Consider the following 14905-nt stretch of genomic DNA (forward strand, 5'->3'; position numbering starts at 1 on the left):
CTGAACATCATAGGTTTGGTGTGTTGCTCATTTTAAGCACATGGATTAAAAACTGATAAGCAAGAGAGAGATTGCAGGGTAACTTGAGTCTACATTAACGAGACCTCAGATGTTCAGCTTTGAAATTATGCTGCAAGAGAGAGACTAAAAAGGGGGAAAGATTTAGCATGAAAATAGTCATTAGCTGAGGATGAAATTGAAATCGAGCTTCCTTATATATATATATATGCACTCTCGATCTACCTACTGCCCCCTTTCTACCTTGCATTCTTGGATTGTGTTTTGTCCTTGCTTTGCTCATATTGGTAGCCTCTTTAAGTTCCTTTGTGTTATTTCTCCCTCTTTTGCAGCATCTGCAGATTTAATTAACATAGTAGGCTAGATTCTTCTCCATGCCAGTTACAGAGCTGTAATTCTAAGGGGCAGCTGTGATGGGTCTTAGGTCAGTTGCCAGGTTGCTTTCAGTAGCTCTGCTCCACCCTCTGGATCCCTTCTGTGTTCAGGTGGAGTGGGGAGGCTCTCACAGAACCTGGCTGTACTGGCTTTCTGTGAGGAGGGAGTTCCTGCACACCAAAGAAATTCCCTGCTGGTGTTCCTTCCCCTATGGTTGTTGGGGAAGGAATACAATGGATTGCCAAAGGTTCTATGAGAACATTTGAAAATTCAATTAAACAGTGTGTAACTGAAACATGCTGTGTTTTGTAATTTAATGCATTCACTGTTCACAAATGTGTACTAATGTCTGTATTGGCTTCATATGAAACAATTAGTGAATATATTAGAAAAGCTTTTACTTTTAATGACCTATTGAATCCCCAGACCTTTAATATCTAATTATTAGAGTTATTGCTAGATTTAAAATTTAGTGGAAAATGGTTACTTCTTAGTTCCTTAGTTTTAACCTGCAAATCCTTTTTATTAAATCCTTTTATTAAGATTTAGAAACCTCCCACAAGCATTAGACAACATTTTTTTAAAAAGATTTATACTCTGAGACCTTCTAGTGTGAAGTTAAAAATAAAACTGTAGTCTAAAATAATTTTCTGTTTTAGATGTAACATTAAATGCTGGGATTATATTTGTTTTTACAATGCTTGAGCTACACATAAGAATCTAAGCACTGTAGTACACAACATGTCCTCAAATTATTCCCAAACAAATATTTCATTAATCATAAGGCAATTTAATTCCAAGCTTCAGTATCTCTATGGTATGTAGGATTAAGGAAACCAGCTACACTGTTAGCAGAAGTGTTCATAGTGAGTTAAGTCTATTTGCTGAGGACTTCATGTGAATGAGTTGCTGTACCCTCATAAAGTTCTGCGGGAGGCATAAAATTAGAAGTAAGGACATGATAAGCAGATCCTTCATATTAATTTTTGAAATCTGACAAAATTAACTCTTTGCTGATTGCATAAATTAAAGAATATGTACTATATAATGATTTACCATATAAATGTAGGACTTTTAGTATTCAGTGCAAGTAATTCAGAAAATGTGCCTATATGTTAGCTTTCAGTGTTAAAATGTGTTTCAGAGTAACACAAACTCTGTTAAGTTTATAGCTTTAAATAAACACTATAAAACAATGTAATTTATTGTTCAAACTTTGGTACTTACATTAGCTGACAAAACTTTGCATTGGGTGCTCAATTTGATACTTAATAACTGCATTAATGATTGACTGCAAGGTTATGGGTGCCTCAGAATGCCCAATGATGACATTTGAAAATTGGGCCCAAGGAGAAGATTGTTGTGTGAACATCGAAAAGATTATTTGTCAAAAAATTAAGTTCAGGTATTAGTTAAAAACAAATGGGGTAAAAAGCAGCAGAAAAGTATTACAAAAAATGACATAATTTCATTTCTTCTTTTCCAGGTCAGAATTGTGGAGGTTTAGTACAGGGACCAAATGGTACAATAGAAAGTCCTGGATTTCCTCATGGTTATCCAAATTATGCCAACTGCACATGGATCATTATCACAGGAGAACGTAACCGGATACAACTGTCATTTCACACTTTTGCCCTCGAGGAAGATTTTGATATTTTGTCAATTTATGATGGACAGCCACAACAAGGCAATTTAAAAGTGAGGTAAAGTACACTCTTTTTTTATGTGTTGTATAGAAGGAATCCATATTCTGACATCATATTTACAGCTAAACTCCATTGATGTTTCAGTGTTTTGGATGAAGTGTGTTGTGAGGACCTGCTTTTTTATGCCTTCCTGTTATTGTTCCTAACGCATCCCACTTGGGGAAAAAATAAGTCGTACTAGTTAAAGAAGCTAACGGAAGTTTCAGACCAGTGTGATGACAATTTGTGTAAAAAACATAATAGTTGCAGGATTTTGCCAGACTATACATTTTCCTCCAAATGTGTAGGATCCAGCACTTAAAAACTAACTTTGCTACAATTGCTGTTTTGTAGTGCTCTTTCCATATTCTCTTCAGATACATGATTTCTCAAGAACTAAAAACAATTTCAAGTCAATATCCGTTTTTGTTTGTTTTTATTTCTTGTATCTCAGAGCTACATTATATTGCAAAAAAAAAAAAGGAATATGAGAGATATGAGTGCAACACGATTAACAGTTTTGACAAAGAGAATGTTCAGATTGTCTGATTGTTGATTCAGTCCAAAAAAGTTTAGAGCAGGAGAGATGGTGAGGGTATTGCACTGCTAGCAATCCTTGCGTGCCACATATGGGGTATGCATTCTTCAATATACCTAGTTTTTATTTTTAGTACTTGTGTTGCCTTATACCAAGGGAATAATGGTTTCTTTTTCTGTCAAATACTTTAAGTACTAATAAGCTAAAATGCATGGGGGAGGAGGGTTTGCTCCAAGGTGTATGTATCTGTTAGAAGAAACTTCTTCAGAGATCAGTGTGGCTGCACAGGAGTAAGAGACATAAACTCTTCAGGTGCAATCCTGGCCTTGCTGAAATCAGTAGGAGTCTTGTCACTCACTTCCGTGAAGTCAGGATTTTGGCCCGGAATTTTAACAAGGGCTCAGATATTTGACTCTTCCTCTGACCTTGAGAAACTCAGTTGACCTTTCTCCTCCTGAGTTTATCTAGTTATAAAATAGAGATGATACTAGTCAATGCATTTGGTATGGTATAATGATATACTAATTAATATCTGCAAAAGTGTTTTGAAGGTGAAAGCAAGATTTAAGCAACAGATCTCTGTTGGCATGTTCCATGTATTGTAACTTTAATTTATATTTGCCTTTGCTGTACTGAAGACATGCATGGGTAACCTTCATGTTTGTTACAAATAACAATTACATATTTCAATGGAAAATTGCTTAGTAGATATTGGCAAATTATAGTGTTCTTTTTTACTGATAGGGTGTAACAGAGAATTGGAATCTTTCGTTGAGAATATAGCTATTGATGTTTTTGCATACATTTCCAGATGGAAAATACAATGGTAGACTTTTGGATAATTAAGCTACATTAATCATCATACAGTCATTCCTCAGTTACAGATATAGAAACATATAACCTTCTCAAAGTATTTTAATAGCATCCAATTTTCACATAATTTTCTTTATTAAATCCATTTTGATACCCAAATTTTGGTTGTTGTAGGACTGAAACTACACACTCAGCAAGTTTAACATGTTGCCTAACAGCCTAAAGCGCTGGCTCTCAATGTTTCCAGATTACTGTACCCCTTTCAGGAGTCAGCTTTATCTTGCGTACCCCCAAGTTTCACTTCACTTAAAAACTACTTGCTTACAAAATCAGACATAAAAATACAAAAGTGTCACAGCACACTGTTACTGAGCAGGAGCGGTGCCAGGGTTTTTGCCGCCCTAGGTGGCAGCGCTCCTCCTCTGAGCATTCAGGGAGCCTGGGGTCTTCGGCAGCGGGGGTCCTTCTGCTCTGCGTCTTCGGGGCACTTCGGCGGCGGGTCCTGGAGTGAGTAAAGGACCCGCTGCCGAATTTCTGCCGAAGACCCGGAGCGGAAGGACCCCCTGCCACCGAATTTCCGCAGAGGGCGGCAAAATGCCGCCCCCCAAATCCTGCCACCTTAGGTGACCGCCTAGGGTCGCCTAGTGGAAGCGCCGGCCCTGTTACTGAGAAACAGCTTAATTTCTCATTTTTACTATACAAGTATAAAATAAATTAATTGGAATATAGATATTGTACTGACAATGAAATTTTTCTTTGTACTAACTTCACTAGTGTTTTTTTATGTAGCCTGTTGTAAAACTAGGCAAATATCTAAATGAGTTGATGTACTCCTTGGAAGACCTCTGCCCAAGGGTGCATGTACCCCTGGTTAAGAATCACTGGCCTAAAGGATAATTTTGTAAACTGATAGCAAAGCACAATCTTGTTGATAAATACCGAGTTTTTAATAGTGACTGTTTGCTTTAAAAAAGAAGAAGCCAGTTGAAAAATGTTTCGGGATAATGTAGTGATGTACCAAGTTGATGTAAGCTGTGGAAAAAGCAGAGAGAATAAGTAGCTGTAATGTTTATATCTGTGAATGTTTACTTAAAAGGATATAGGGAGAAATTCTGATCTGACATAAGATACCCATATGTAATTTATATGATTTATATGTAGACATAGGTTATTATAAGCCTATCTCCACATTATGAGCTAGAAGTGTTATTTCCCCTGCATTAATGAGTGGTCCAGAATACACCTCTACCCTGATATAACGCAACCCTCTATAACATGAATTAGGATATAACATGGTAAAGCAGCACTCCGGGGGGGCGGGGCTGCGCACTCCAGTGGATCAAAGCACGTTCGATATAACACGGTTTCACCTATAATGCAGTAAGATTTTTTGGCTCCTGAGGACAGCATTATATCGAGGTAGAGGTGTACTACCTGTGACAGCAGTGTTTTCAGTCCTCATTGTAGAATAGTGTAATCTAAGTATAAAAAGTCAGATCAATAATGTCATGTTATAATCAAATCACATGAGTCTGTTCTATACTATTGAAAAAACTCCTTCTAGCAAAACGTCAGTATTTCATTTTCAATTTATGATGAACTCTTCAAAATGCAACCAAATTCTAATTAATCTAGGGGAAAAACTATAAAATGTATTGTTACTTCTTTGCATTTTATATTTTTGAAGAGTTGTTCATTTCTGATATGCAAACAAGTTCATTTCTTATATGCAAATTAACTAACAGCACTTAAGGCAGTATTGGAATTCAAATGTATGATACTTTTGTGGAGGATTGATATGAGTCAGTGGTGCATTGAGCCAATAAGAAAGTTATTACTTATAACTCACTTTCTATTGTTGATTTGTTGCTACACTAAAAAATAGTTGTACTTGGTAGCTCAAAGTATCATAACTTATGTGCTAGCTGGAATTTTTTTGCGGTCTATTTCTTTGCACTATAGCTAGAACACCCTATGTAGCATAGGCACAGACTCCATGGGTGCTTCAGGGCTGGAGCACCAACAGGGAAAAAATGGTGGGTGCTGAGCACCCACCGGCAGCCCCCTATCATCAGCATCTCCCCTCCCCCAGCGCCTTCTGCCCACCGTCAGGCCCCGCCAGTCAGCACCTCCCCTTCCCTCCACGCGCCTCCTGCCCACTGCAATCAGCTGTTTCATGATATGCAGGAGGCTGGGGGGAGGGGAAGAGCGAGGACATGGTGTGTTCAGGGGAGGGGGCAGAATGGGGCTGGAAGAGGTGGGGCTGGGGGGAGCGGCGGTGAGAAGAGGTGGGGCCGGGGTGGGGCCTTGAGGGAAAGGGTTGGAGTGGGGATGGGTCGTAGGGCAAAGCCGGGAGTTGAGCACCCCCCGGCACAATGGAAAGTCAGCACCTGTGGTATGTAGTAGTAGAAAGTAGCTTTTTTTATAGAAATAAAGAGAAAAGTATCCGAAGAGACATAGAGAGTGGGATAAGTTCCAGCTACCAAGAAGGGCCAAGGCACCAATAGATGTGAACTGACAATATTGTCCTAAAAACTAGTGCACCACTGACAGATACATTATCTTCTATGAACAAGAGAATTTAAAACAGACACTTAAGCAATTTTTACAGTTCAAATGTCATTTTAAGACCTATTATAATATTTACTTATCTTGTGCAACTGAAAAATGTGAAATGTCAGTTGCTCTAAGTGTAAGCTTGGGTTACACCATAACTTCTTTGATTCATATTTGCAAAATCACTGAAGTCAAGTTTCACAAAGAGAAAGACAGGGAAAATGGAACTGTCTGAATGGAGGCCTTTATTAGTGTGTAAGAGTGTGTGTTTGTGGAGACCTTATAACTTACAAATTATGTTAGTGTAGGGAACTGTGCCCATACCATATAATGCTGTTATAATTTCATTAGTGTGTGCAATTCACCCCATTTCAAAGTCAACATTTCTCCAAAAGTTACCACAGGATGGTCTAAGATAAACACAGTTGTTATATTGCCATATTTCAGATATCATAGTATGGTAACTTCTATTCTCCCCTCTCCAGTCAGTTTTCGGAATAAATTGATGGGGACACAGCTTCTCCATCTGATAAATGATTGGCATACATTTCAGTGTTTTCACTCCCCCCTTCCCCAAAAAAGTCCTTTTTATTAGGTCTACAGCACACCTCTAAAATATTAATAGTCTAGAGAAACCCAGATATAGTTGCCCAAAGTCTGAGATGGTGTTGAGTGGTCAGCAGCAGGTTTCTGGTGGGCAGCCTTCCACTTAACCGCTGGGGAGTGGGATGTCAGCCTCTGAGCTCATAGAAAACTTATCCAAACATCTCCAATTTGCACACACTGACTTATCTCTTTATAGTTTGCTCAAAACAAAGCACATAACTTGCAAACTAACAACTTTCCTAACATCAGCGAGCAGCTCCTAGTCATGAGATCAGCAAAAACTCATAATCACGAACACCCAGATCCAAGGTCAAATATACACACTTCCACTCATTCTCATGGTTCTTCCAATTTTACTTTCTATCCTTATCTGCAAAACTGCAGCTGCAGCTATTTCATATGCTTATGCAAAGCTCAAGTTATTCCTAACTACATGGTAATGGTGGCTTCTAGGTTATGGTGGCTAAGTGCACAAAATGGCTGTGGTTTTGTTAAATCAATTTATCTCATAACATGGCTGTCATTAAAAAGTAACTACTCTTTAACAAAAGATAATCCATCCAATCTTACGAGCACCTCTCACAATCTTTTAAAGATGCACTAAAATAATTTTTAGTTGGTGTTCAGGGAAACTCAAATTGGTTATAAATTGATACAAAGTTGTTAATTACATACCTCACTACACTCTTTCATATGTAAATATCTAGTTTGTATCCACAAATGACCCTTTGTGTGTGTGAATATATGGCAGATATTTGGGGTGTACTTGTTGGACCCATTTTTGAAAATGTGGTCCTAAACCTACATTTGTAATTATATAGATGTGGGTTTGTGATATACTGTATCTTTCCTCTTTTATTATCTGATATGCTTTCTGCTGGTTGCCGAGCAACAATAAGTATACTGCTGTCCATATACAATATTGGCTGTTATCAGTTATCATTCAGTTTACTTAAAATAGATATTTTTGGTTCAATAGACTAGTCGTGAAAATTCAGTAAGCTTATAATAAACAGATTCCTATAATTTTCTAACAAACATAAATGGAGGATTAACTAGAACTTAGTATTTTGTTCTGCATTGTTTTCTGGAATCATTTGGAGATGATAGGGCTCAACCTTTCTTCCTGTAGAGAAAGAAGAAACAAATCTTCTTGCCTGTGGACACATGCTTCATTTGCCTTTGTTAATTCATTTTTCCTGTCTCCAGCAGGAAAAAAAGTCTCTTGGTGTGCTTCTGTACTTCATTTCTTTCATATTGCGGCTGAGGCCTAATCCTGCTGTCTGTTTATGTAGGTAAAAATATCTCTGAAGTTAAGGTTTGGGCCTTTGGTGGTTATTAAGCCACTGTCTTATTTCATAAGCTCAGACTTGTGAGATGTCCAACCTTTTCCACAGTTTGAGTTCTCTTCACAAGTGTTTTGGAAAAGCATTTTTATCTTTATTCTCTTTGAGGTCGAGGAAAGAAATTAATGATGATGAGACTAGTGACTTGCTCTCTCTTTCCAATGAGTTAGTTGCTGGAAAAAGCCTGTGAGAGGTAGAACTGTGTGATGTTCAACTTTTTTGCTACTTGGAATTTTGAATGCAAATTTTTTATCTTTCCACTGCAGATGAGTTTGCACAACCCAGTACTAACTTGCAATAATCACCTCACTTGTAACCCCTCTGGTACTGGGGGATTGCAACCTCCCTTGCAGAAGAAATTTCAGGCCCAGACTTGCAGACCTTACTCATACAATACTCCAGTTGAAAGAAATGAGAATTCCTGTAGTCCTTGTTTATGCAGATCTGGCTCGTAGTAACCTTTGCAGCTAAAATAATCCGTATTGATATCACCGGAGTTTATTTCCTCTTATTCACTCTCCCTTAGGGTGCTTTACCCCACCCTGTAGACAAACCCTGAGATTACAAACAATGATTTATTGTTTGAAATATGGATGTTTATGGATAGTAATTTCTGATTAGATAATCATACACTAACAGACTTTTGTATTATTAAAAGTTATTTTAAATAAGAGGAAATAAACTCTGGTAATATCAATACGGATTATTTTAGCCACCAAGGTCACTAAGAACCAAATCTGCATAAACAAGGACTATAGGAATTCTCATTTCTTTCAACGGGAGTATTGTATGAGTAAGGTCTGCAAGTCTGGGCCTGAAATTTCTTCTGCAAAGGAGGTTGCAATCCCCCAGTAGCAGAGGGGTTACAAGTGAGGTGATTATTGCAAGTTAGTATTGTATATTTATGTTAATGACACACCAATGGTAGCACACTGAAATCATGGTGGCTGGCTTTTATTTTTATTGTTTTGTTATTTTTTAAAGTGAAGAACTTTTCTGGCTTAGCAAGAATGTTATGGTGTGCCCTGACCATTCACAGTAAAAATAGACACACATCTAATTGACATTTACCATTCAAGTGTGTTGACAGAGTAATGGATACAGGGTTGTGGAGGTGGAAGTGGAGTTGTGCTGCCCACTTATGTAGTAGAAGAGCTTTTTGGCCAATGCAAAAATATGTCTCAGAAAACACTGCTGAGAGAACTTTGATAATGGGTGACATGCATCCCCAGTTAAGAGAGAGATACTAGCTGGCAGGGGACTGCTCATTTTCATTCTTAGGCAAATCATGCTGCTTCATGGCTGATACAGGAGCTATCCACCCTAAATAAGATACTACAAGCAAAACCACTTTTGTCATAAAGCCATAAGTGAACTAATAAAAATATTAAATGTAGGTACTCAGGGAGGCAGCCCTGGGACTACTACTTCAGGAAGGAGGATGACCTGACTAGAACTTGTAAGTTGCAAGGTGACCCTGGGAGGGACACTAGGAAGCCTGAGACCAAAGAGTGAGTTAAAAGACTGTTTTCTGTTTATTTACTCTCATGTGGAAGAGAAAAAAACTACTTGAAAGAAACGCGGAGCAGCACTACATAGTTGGCCAATAGTCTGGGTGAGTGGGGGGGGGAGAGAATCCCCTCCCAGTTGCATGTGGTACCAGAACTGGGATCTGGCCTGCCCATGGAATAGGAAATGATCTCTTGTTTGAGACAAAGCGGCAGCAGCAGAGGGCTTCAATATAGTGGCCACGAAAGTAGCGACAGCAGACTCAGGCCTTACTTATTCAATTAATGGAGAATCGAGAGAAGCAGCAGGAAGCCCAGTTTGCAGCATCAACAGAGGTGTCAAGAAATCCACTTCCAACAGCAGGAGTGGCTGCAGAAATGATTGGTCCAAGGAGCACCAGGCAACACAACCAGTGATGGAACCCTTGGTTGGCTGGCCCTGGGCCTGGAGAAGTTTGGACCAGAAAATGATCGCTAGGTCTTTCTCCCTGTGTTAGAAAGGGTGGCAAAGAGAGTGACCTAGGAGGATTTGACATGGGTGACCTGAATAGCACCGTTCCTTACCAGTGATGCACAGGGAGCTTACTGAGTGGTAAGCAATGACCAGGAAAACTCCTATCCAGTAATGAAGGTAGCTATTTCAGACTGATTAGGGCTGACTCCTCGGGCATACAGACACTGGTTTCAGGTGGAACTGTTTCCTCCAGGGGCATAACAGCCCAGAAACTGAGATCTTGCAATGCAGTGGCTCTGCCCTGAGACTAGCTCAATAGAGAAGGTTATGGGCCAGATTATCTTGGAATAATTCCTAAAGATTCTACCTGTGGGAGTACAGAGCAGGGCAATGTGGTTTCAGCTGATCTCAGGTAGGGAAGCTATGTAGCAAACTGAAGCCTTTTTTGAGGCTGAAGGAGAAGAGCAATCAGGGCGATATGACCAACTCCTGAGGGCTGAACAAGGGATGTCCCAGGGAAGCTGTCAAGGGGAAAAGACAATGAAGGGCCAAAACCTGGGGGGGACACAGGAACTACAAGGGGCCATGTAGCTCCACAGTTTAGCAGAAACACTTGGATGGGATGGACCAAGTAGCCCCATCACATGCTTCCAGTGTGGCCAGGCCATGCACATTAAATAGAGTTGTCTGATTATGGAATGTCACTACATAGGCTGTTACTACAGCAGGACCAGGTGGTGGGGGTCCACTCAGAATTCAGGGGGGCAGGCTGTGGTTAGTACCAGTAGATTGGGAAGAAGAGTGGATAAGGGACATGTAGACTAGGGTTATGTGTGCACTCTTGACAACGAAGATTGGACAAGGATAAATAACAGACCAGCACCTCCCAATACAGGTCTCATGTATCCATGGAGAGATCCCAGAGCCAAAGCTGACCTGGAGGTTCCCAGAGCCAAAGCTGACCTGGAGGTTCAGGGTCAGAGTGCTCAACTATGTATCAAGGTAGTCAAGAATCTGCCTTGGCCAACAGTTCCTAAGAGTCACTGGGTAGGTTTCTCAACCCTCATAAAGCAGGGACTAGAACAACCCAGAACTAAGGAGGCTAGGAGTTGACTAGAAAAGGAAGTAAGAAGGGTAGGGGTCATAGTAAAGATGGCAAAGGGAGGCTGAGAGGGAGATCATGACCATCTCCAAGGACTAAGAGATCATCTTATCAAGTATCAAGAAGAGTTGGATGATGTAAGCAGCTCATGGGGAGGGAGGGATTATCAAACACCTACTGGCTTTAGAAGAAGAGTTAGCCTGGGTTTGGGTGGAGATTGAGAAAGAGAAGCAACAATGCTTGATCCTGCAAAAAGAATTGGCTCAGACCCAAATAGGGAAAAGTACCAGGGAATGGAAGCCAGCTGAAACTGAGTCTCAAAGTAAGCCAGCTACTGTGGGAGCCAAGACAGAGTCCCAGTCTCAGCAGGATACTGAGAGACCCAAATTGAGTCTCAAACCTGTGGGGACCCAACTAAATTCCCCATTATACAAGTTAGTGTGGGGACTCAGATGGGATCATACCAACAGATAGAGGCCAACATGAGGGGTCTGCCATGGACATAAGGCTCTGGTATGGGGCAGGATATAGTGAGTATCAGTCTTATAGCTCCCACCCTTCAGACCGGGGAGCTTACAGAGTGATTGGAAGCACCAGAATGTGAGTTACAGAACGTCAAGCACAAGAGAGAACAACTCAAGACAGATCTTCATCTCACTGAGGAGAAGGAGAACACCTACTCTTCACTTTCCATGAATTTGAGACTAAAATATAAACTGTGTGCAGAGCTTGAAAAGCCTATGTAGGTAGGAAACTCAACGTCTAGGTGTAGAAGGTTAGACTGTATGTTGACTGTGCCAGGTGAGGCTAGGTGCATGACCGTAACCCCATTGTATAAGACTTTGGGAAACTGTGACTAAGGGTTTTGCATTAGGGATCGTGTTAGGAGTCATGGAACTGAAAAAAAACCCTCAGTGTTGGGGCAGTATTTATGTGAAATGCTGCATGGGGTTTCTTATGCTAAGCAACTAAGGAGAATATTTTGGTTGCTTTGGGGAAATTTGGAGTCCTGAAGTGCTATAAATTATGTCTTTGGGGGGGAAAAAACCCACTATTTATTCCCCCTAAAAGCGGAGAGAGAGGTCACTGGGCAGCTGGTGCCTGCAAGCAGACTGGGCCCAGCTCCCCTGTGTCAGAGCAGGTAAGCCCAATGCAGCCAATTAAATGGACTGGGCTACACCTGCGATTATAAAAAGGCTGCTAGAGGCCAGGTTTGGGGTGAGATTGTTTGGGCCAGGCTTTGCCTGGGGAAGGGAAACCACAGTGGAGTGGAGCTCCAGGTAAAAGCAGCCAGGTGCTCAGGAAGGGAGCTGACTAGAAATTGGAAGTTGCCAGGATCAGTGTGCTGATGACCCTGAAACCTGAGAGCAGAGTGAGTTAAATGACTGTTTTCTGTTTGTTTACTTGTGAAAGAGAATAAACCTGCTTGAAAGAGACTGGGTGGGCACTACATACTTGGCCTGTGGCGTAGGACAAGCCCCTCTTTGTTACATGGACTCATTTATTTTATATATATATATATATATATATATATATATATTGTATTATAACAATGTCCAGAAGCCCCTCCCAGGATCAGTTTGGTAAGCTCTGCACAACATAAAAATAGAAGACAGTCTCTGCATCAAAGATCTTAAAGTCAGAATCCTCCTAATTTGTTATTACATCTAAATTCCAAATTATAAGCACCTGTTATCTCTACTTTGAGGTATCTAGCACATCTTATGCATGTGGTACAAATAAGTGGATAAAAATAATAGAGCTATATGCACATGTAGATACTACCTTTTATGTGAATGCAGTAATATTCCTAGATTGCTTATTTAGTCTGGGTTCCTCATCCCTAAAAACAAAAGCGTGAAATTTCCCTATAAGCTCCTCAAGGCCTAAATAATTATAGCTATTATTTTCTAATATTATTAAGCTTCTAACTTAAGAAAGATCTATAAAATGCATTATTCTAAACTAACAAATCTAATGGCTACCTGCAGACAGATCAATAATGATACACAGAGCATTTTAATGTGACAATTTCCTAAGAGACACATTTTGTAGTGATAAATTGAAGCAATGTGATTTTTTTGACTGTCAATAAATAAGAAGAATCTTATTCATATACAGGCTGTAGAAGAACATCAACATACGTGCCCAGGGTTCTTTATTATGAACCAATTAATTCAGATCTTTTAATCATACTTCCATATATGTAAAATTCAGACTCACTGAATTGAACGAGCTTGAGTAGCTTTCAGTAAAAGTTGAAAGTACTGTTTGTTTCCCAAGGGAGCCCAGGCCCATGTGGGAGTCTGACCCAAGTGACTTGCTATGCCTCTTTAAAATCACCCTAAGCTATAAAATATACCCATACATCCCTAAGTGCACTACAGACACATACTCTTCACTTGCATTTGCTATGTGTGTTTCTTCTCTGAATAATCCAAATATCAATGTTTTTGTGAGTAGTGCTGCTGAGATTTTGATAGGTACCTTAGCAAGTTGGATATCTAAATCCAAGTATCTTTACTCCGAGTTTCTGAGGTGACTTTGAAAACCTTAAACTGCAATTTTCCATGATCAAGGTATTTTCAAAAGTTAGTTTTTTGTGTGGCTTTGCGCAGGGTCAATCTCAAATTATTTTATCCTCCAATTAAACCTGCTATCTGGTATGGAATTTGGACCCATTGCTCTAGAGGATAACTTGTTTATCATTTTCATAGTGTTTGAGACCACTTTGCTATCCATACTTCTCAACTAGTTGATTTCTTTTTATAAACCTTGTTAGTAAAAAGCGCTGTGTGTGTGTGTGTGCACACGTATGTCAATGGGTGCAGTTCACATCTGTGCACCACTTAAGACCTCAAAATAGGGCTTAAGTGCGATTTAAGTGATTCACAGGCCTTGTGAAGGTCCTCTTAATTGGAGTGACTTGATGACCTTAGCTGTGCATTTGAGATCTACATGAGTGTATAATACTTATATTTTAGTACACAGGTAAAAGCAATAAATACATATTTCAGGGTTTTTCACAGGCTTCCAACCCTCCCCAACTCATGGCCACTTATGGAGCTGAGAGAAACCCCAGGAGTTGGACTTGTTCCAATATTTACACAATTGGAAACTTAACTATGATCAGAAGACCTAATAAATATCATGTTATCTTAGCCATACAAATAATTAGTGTGGCATTAAAACACATATAAACAATTATATGAATACAGACACTAGACCCAACAAACACTCCTTAAAAATATCCCTAACTGTGTTCAGTGATACAATTGTTTAATTAAAATGGCAGATTCTAAAAAGAATACATCTTAACCTTAGCAGAGCTGTTGCTTTGCTATAATTATTTCTTATTAATCTGGAAGAGTATTTACTGCAAAATCCTTTTATATTTAAAGAGATAGAGCCCTGCTAAGGTTACCTACCTTTAAGAGCTTTGATGGGATTATAGAGGGTGGGGGCGACAGTGAGAAGATGAAACTTCTGCAGTGGGGCATCTGTACTTCCAGCATTGCTTGGAAAAAGACTCATGGTCATCTCTAAATAACTGTCCCATTTTGAATGAACTGGGCAGGCACTGGGGATCCAAGGGACCCAGAAAATCCAGGTGGGCGTGCAGAGTGGCTGTAGTGACAATTCCTGTATAAGGGTCAGCCTGCCCCACCCTACCCTCAGTCTATCTACAGTTTGGTGGTTGCATTCCAGTCCTCAGGTTCCTCAGCGAAGTCTCTTTACTTGATTTTTGTGTGGTGAAGGGTGAATTTCACCCTAAAAGTCTCGGGAGCCTTTGCATTTGAGGTTTAAGCTACAGCAGTAAGTGCTAGAAATAGTATTCTTATGAGAGGTAGGAGACAGGATTTATTTCAAGTTGCTAGAAAGAAATCATGTCAGTACTGAATCA

General features: G+C 39.8%; 1 protein-coding gene across 1 annotated transcript in view; it reads left to right on the forward strand.

Annotated features, from left to right (window-relative positions):
- LOC117875514 (CUB and sushi domain-containing protein 1-like) overlaps window positions 1–14905 on the forward strand; it is a 1845931-nt gene that overhangs the window by 294989 nt on the left and 1536037 nt on the right. Inside the window, exon 2 of the mRNA XM_034766897.1 lies at window positions 1880–2096. Coding sequence (XP_034622788.1) covers window positions 1880–2096 — 217 coding nt within the window. The remainder of the gene's footprint in view (window positions 1–1879; window positions 2097–14905) is intronic.

This window comes from Trachemys scripta, chromosome 3 (genome assembly GCF_013100865.1).
Source record: "Trachemys scripta elegans isolate TJP31775 chromosome 3, CAS_Tse_1.0, whole genome shotgun sequence".
Lineage (NCBI taxonomy): Eukaryota > Metazoa > Chordata > Testudines > Emydidae > Trachemys > Trachemys scripta.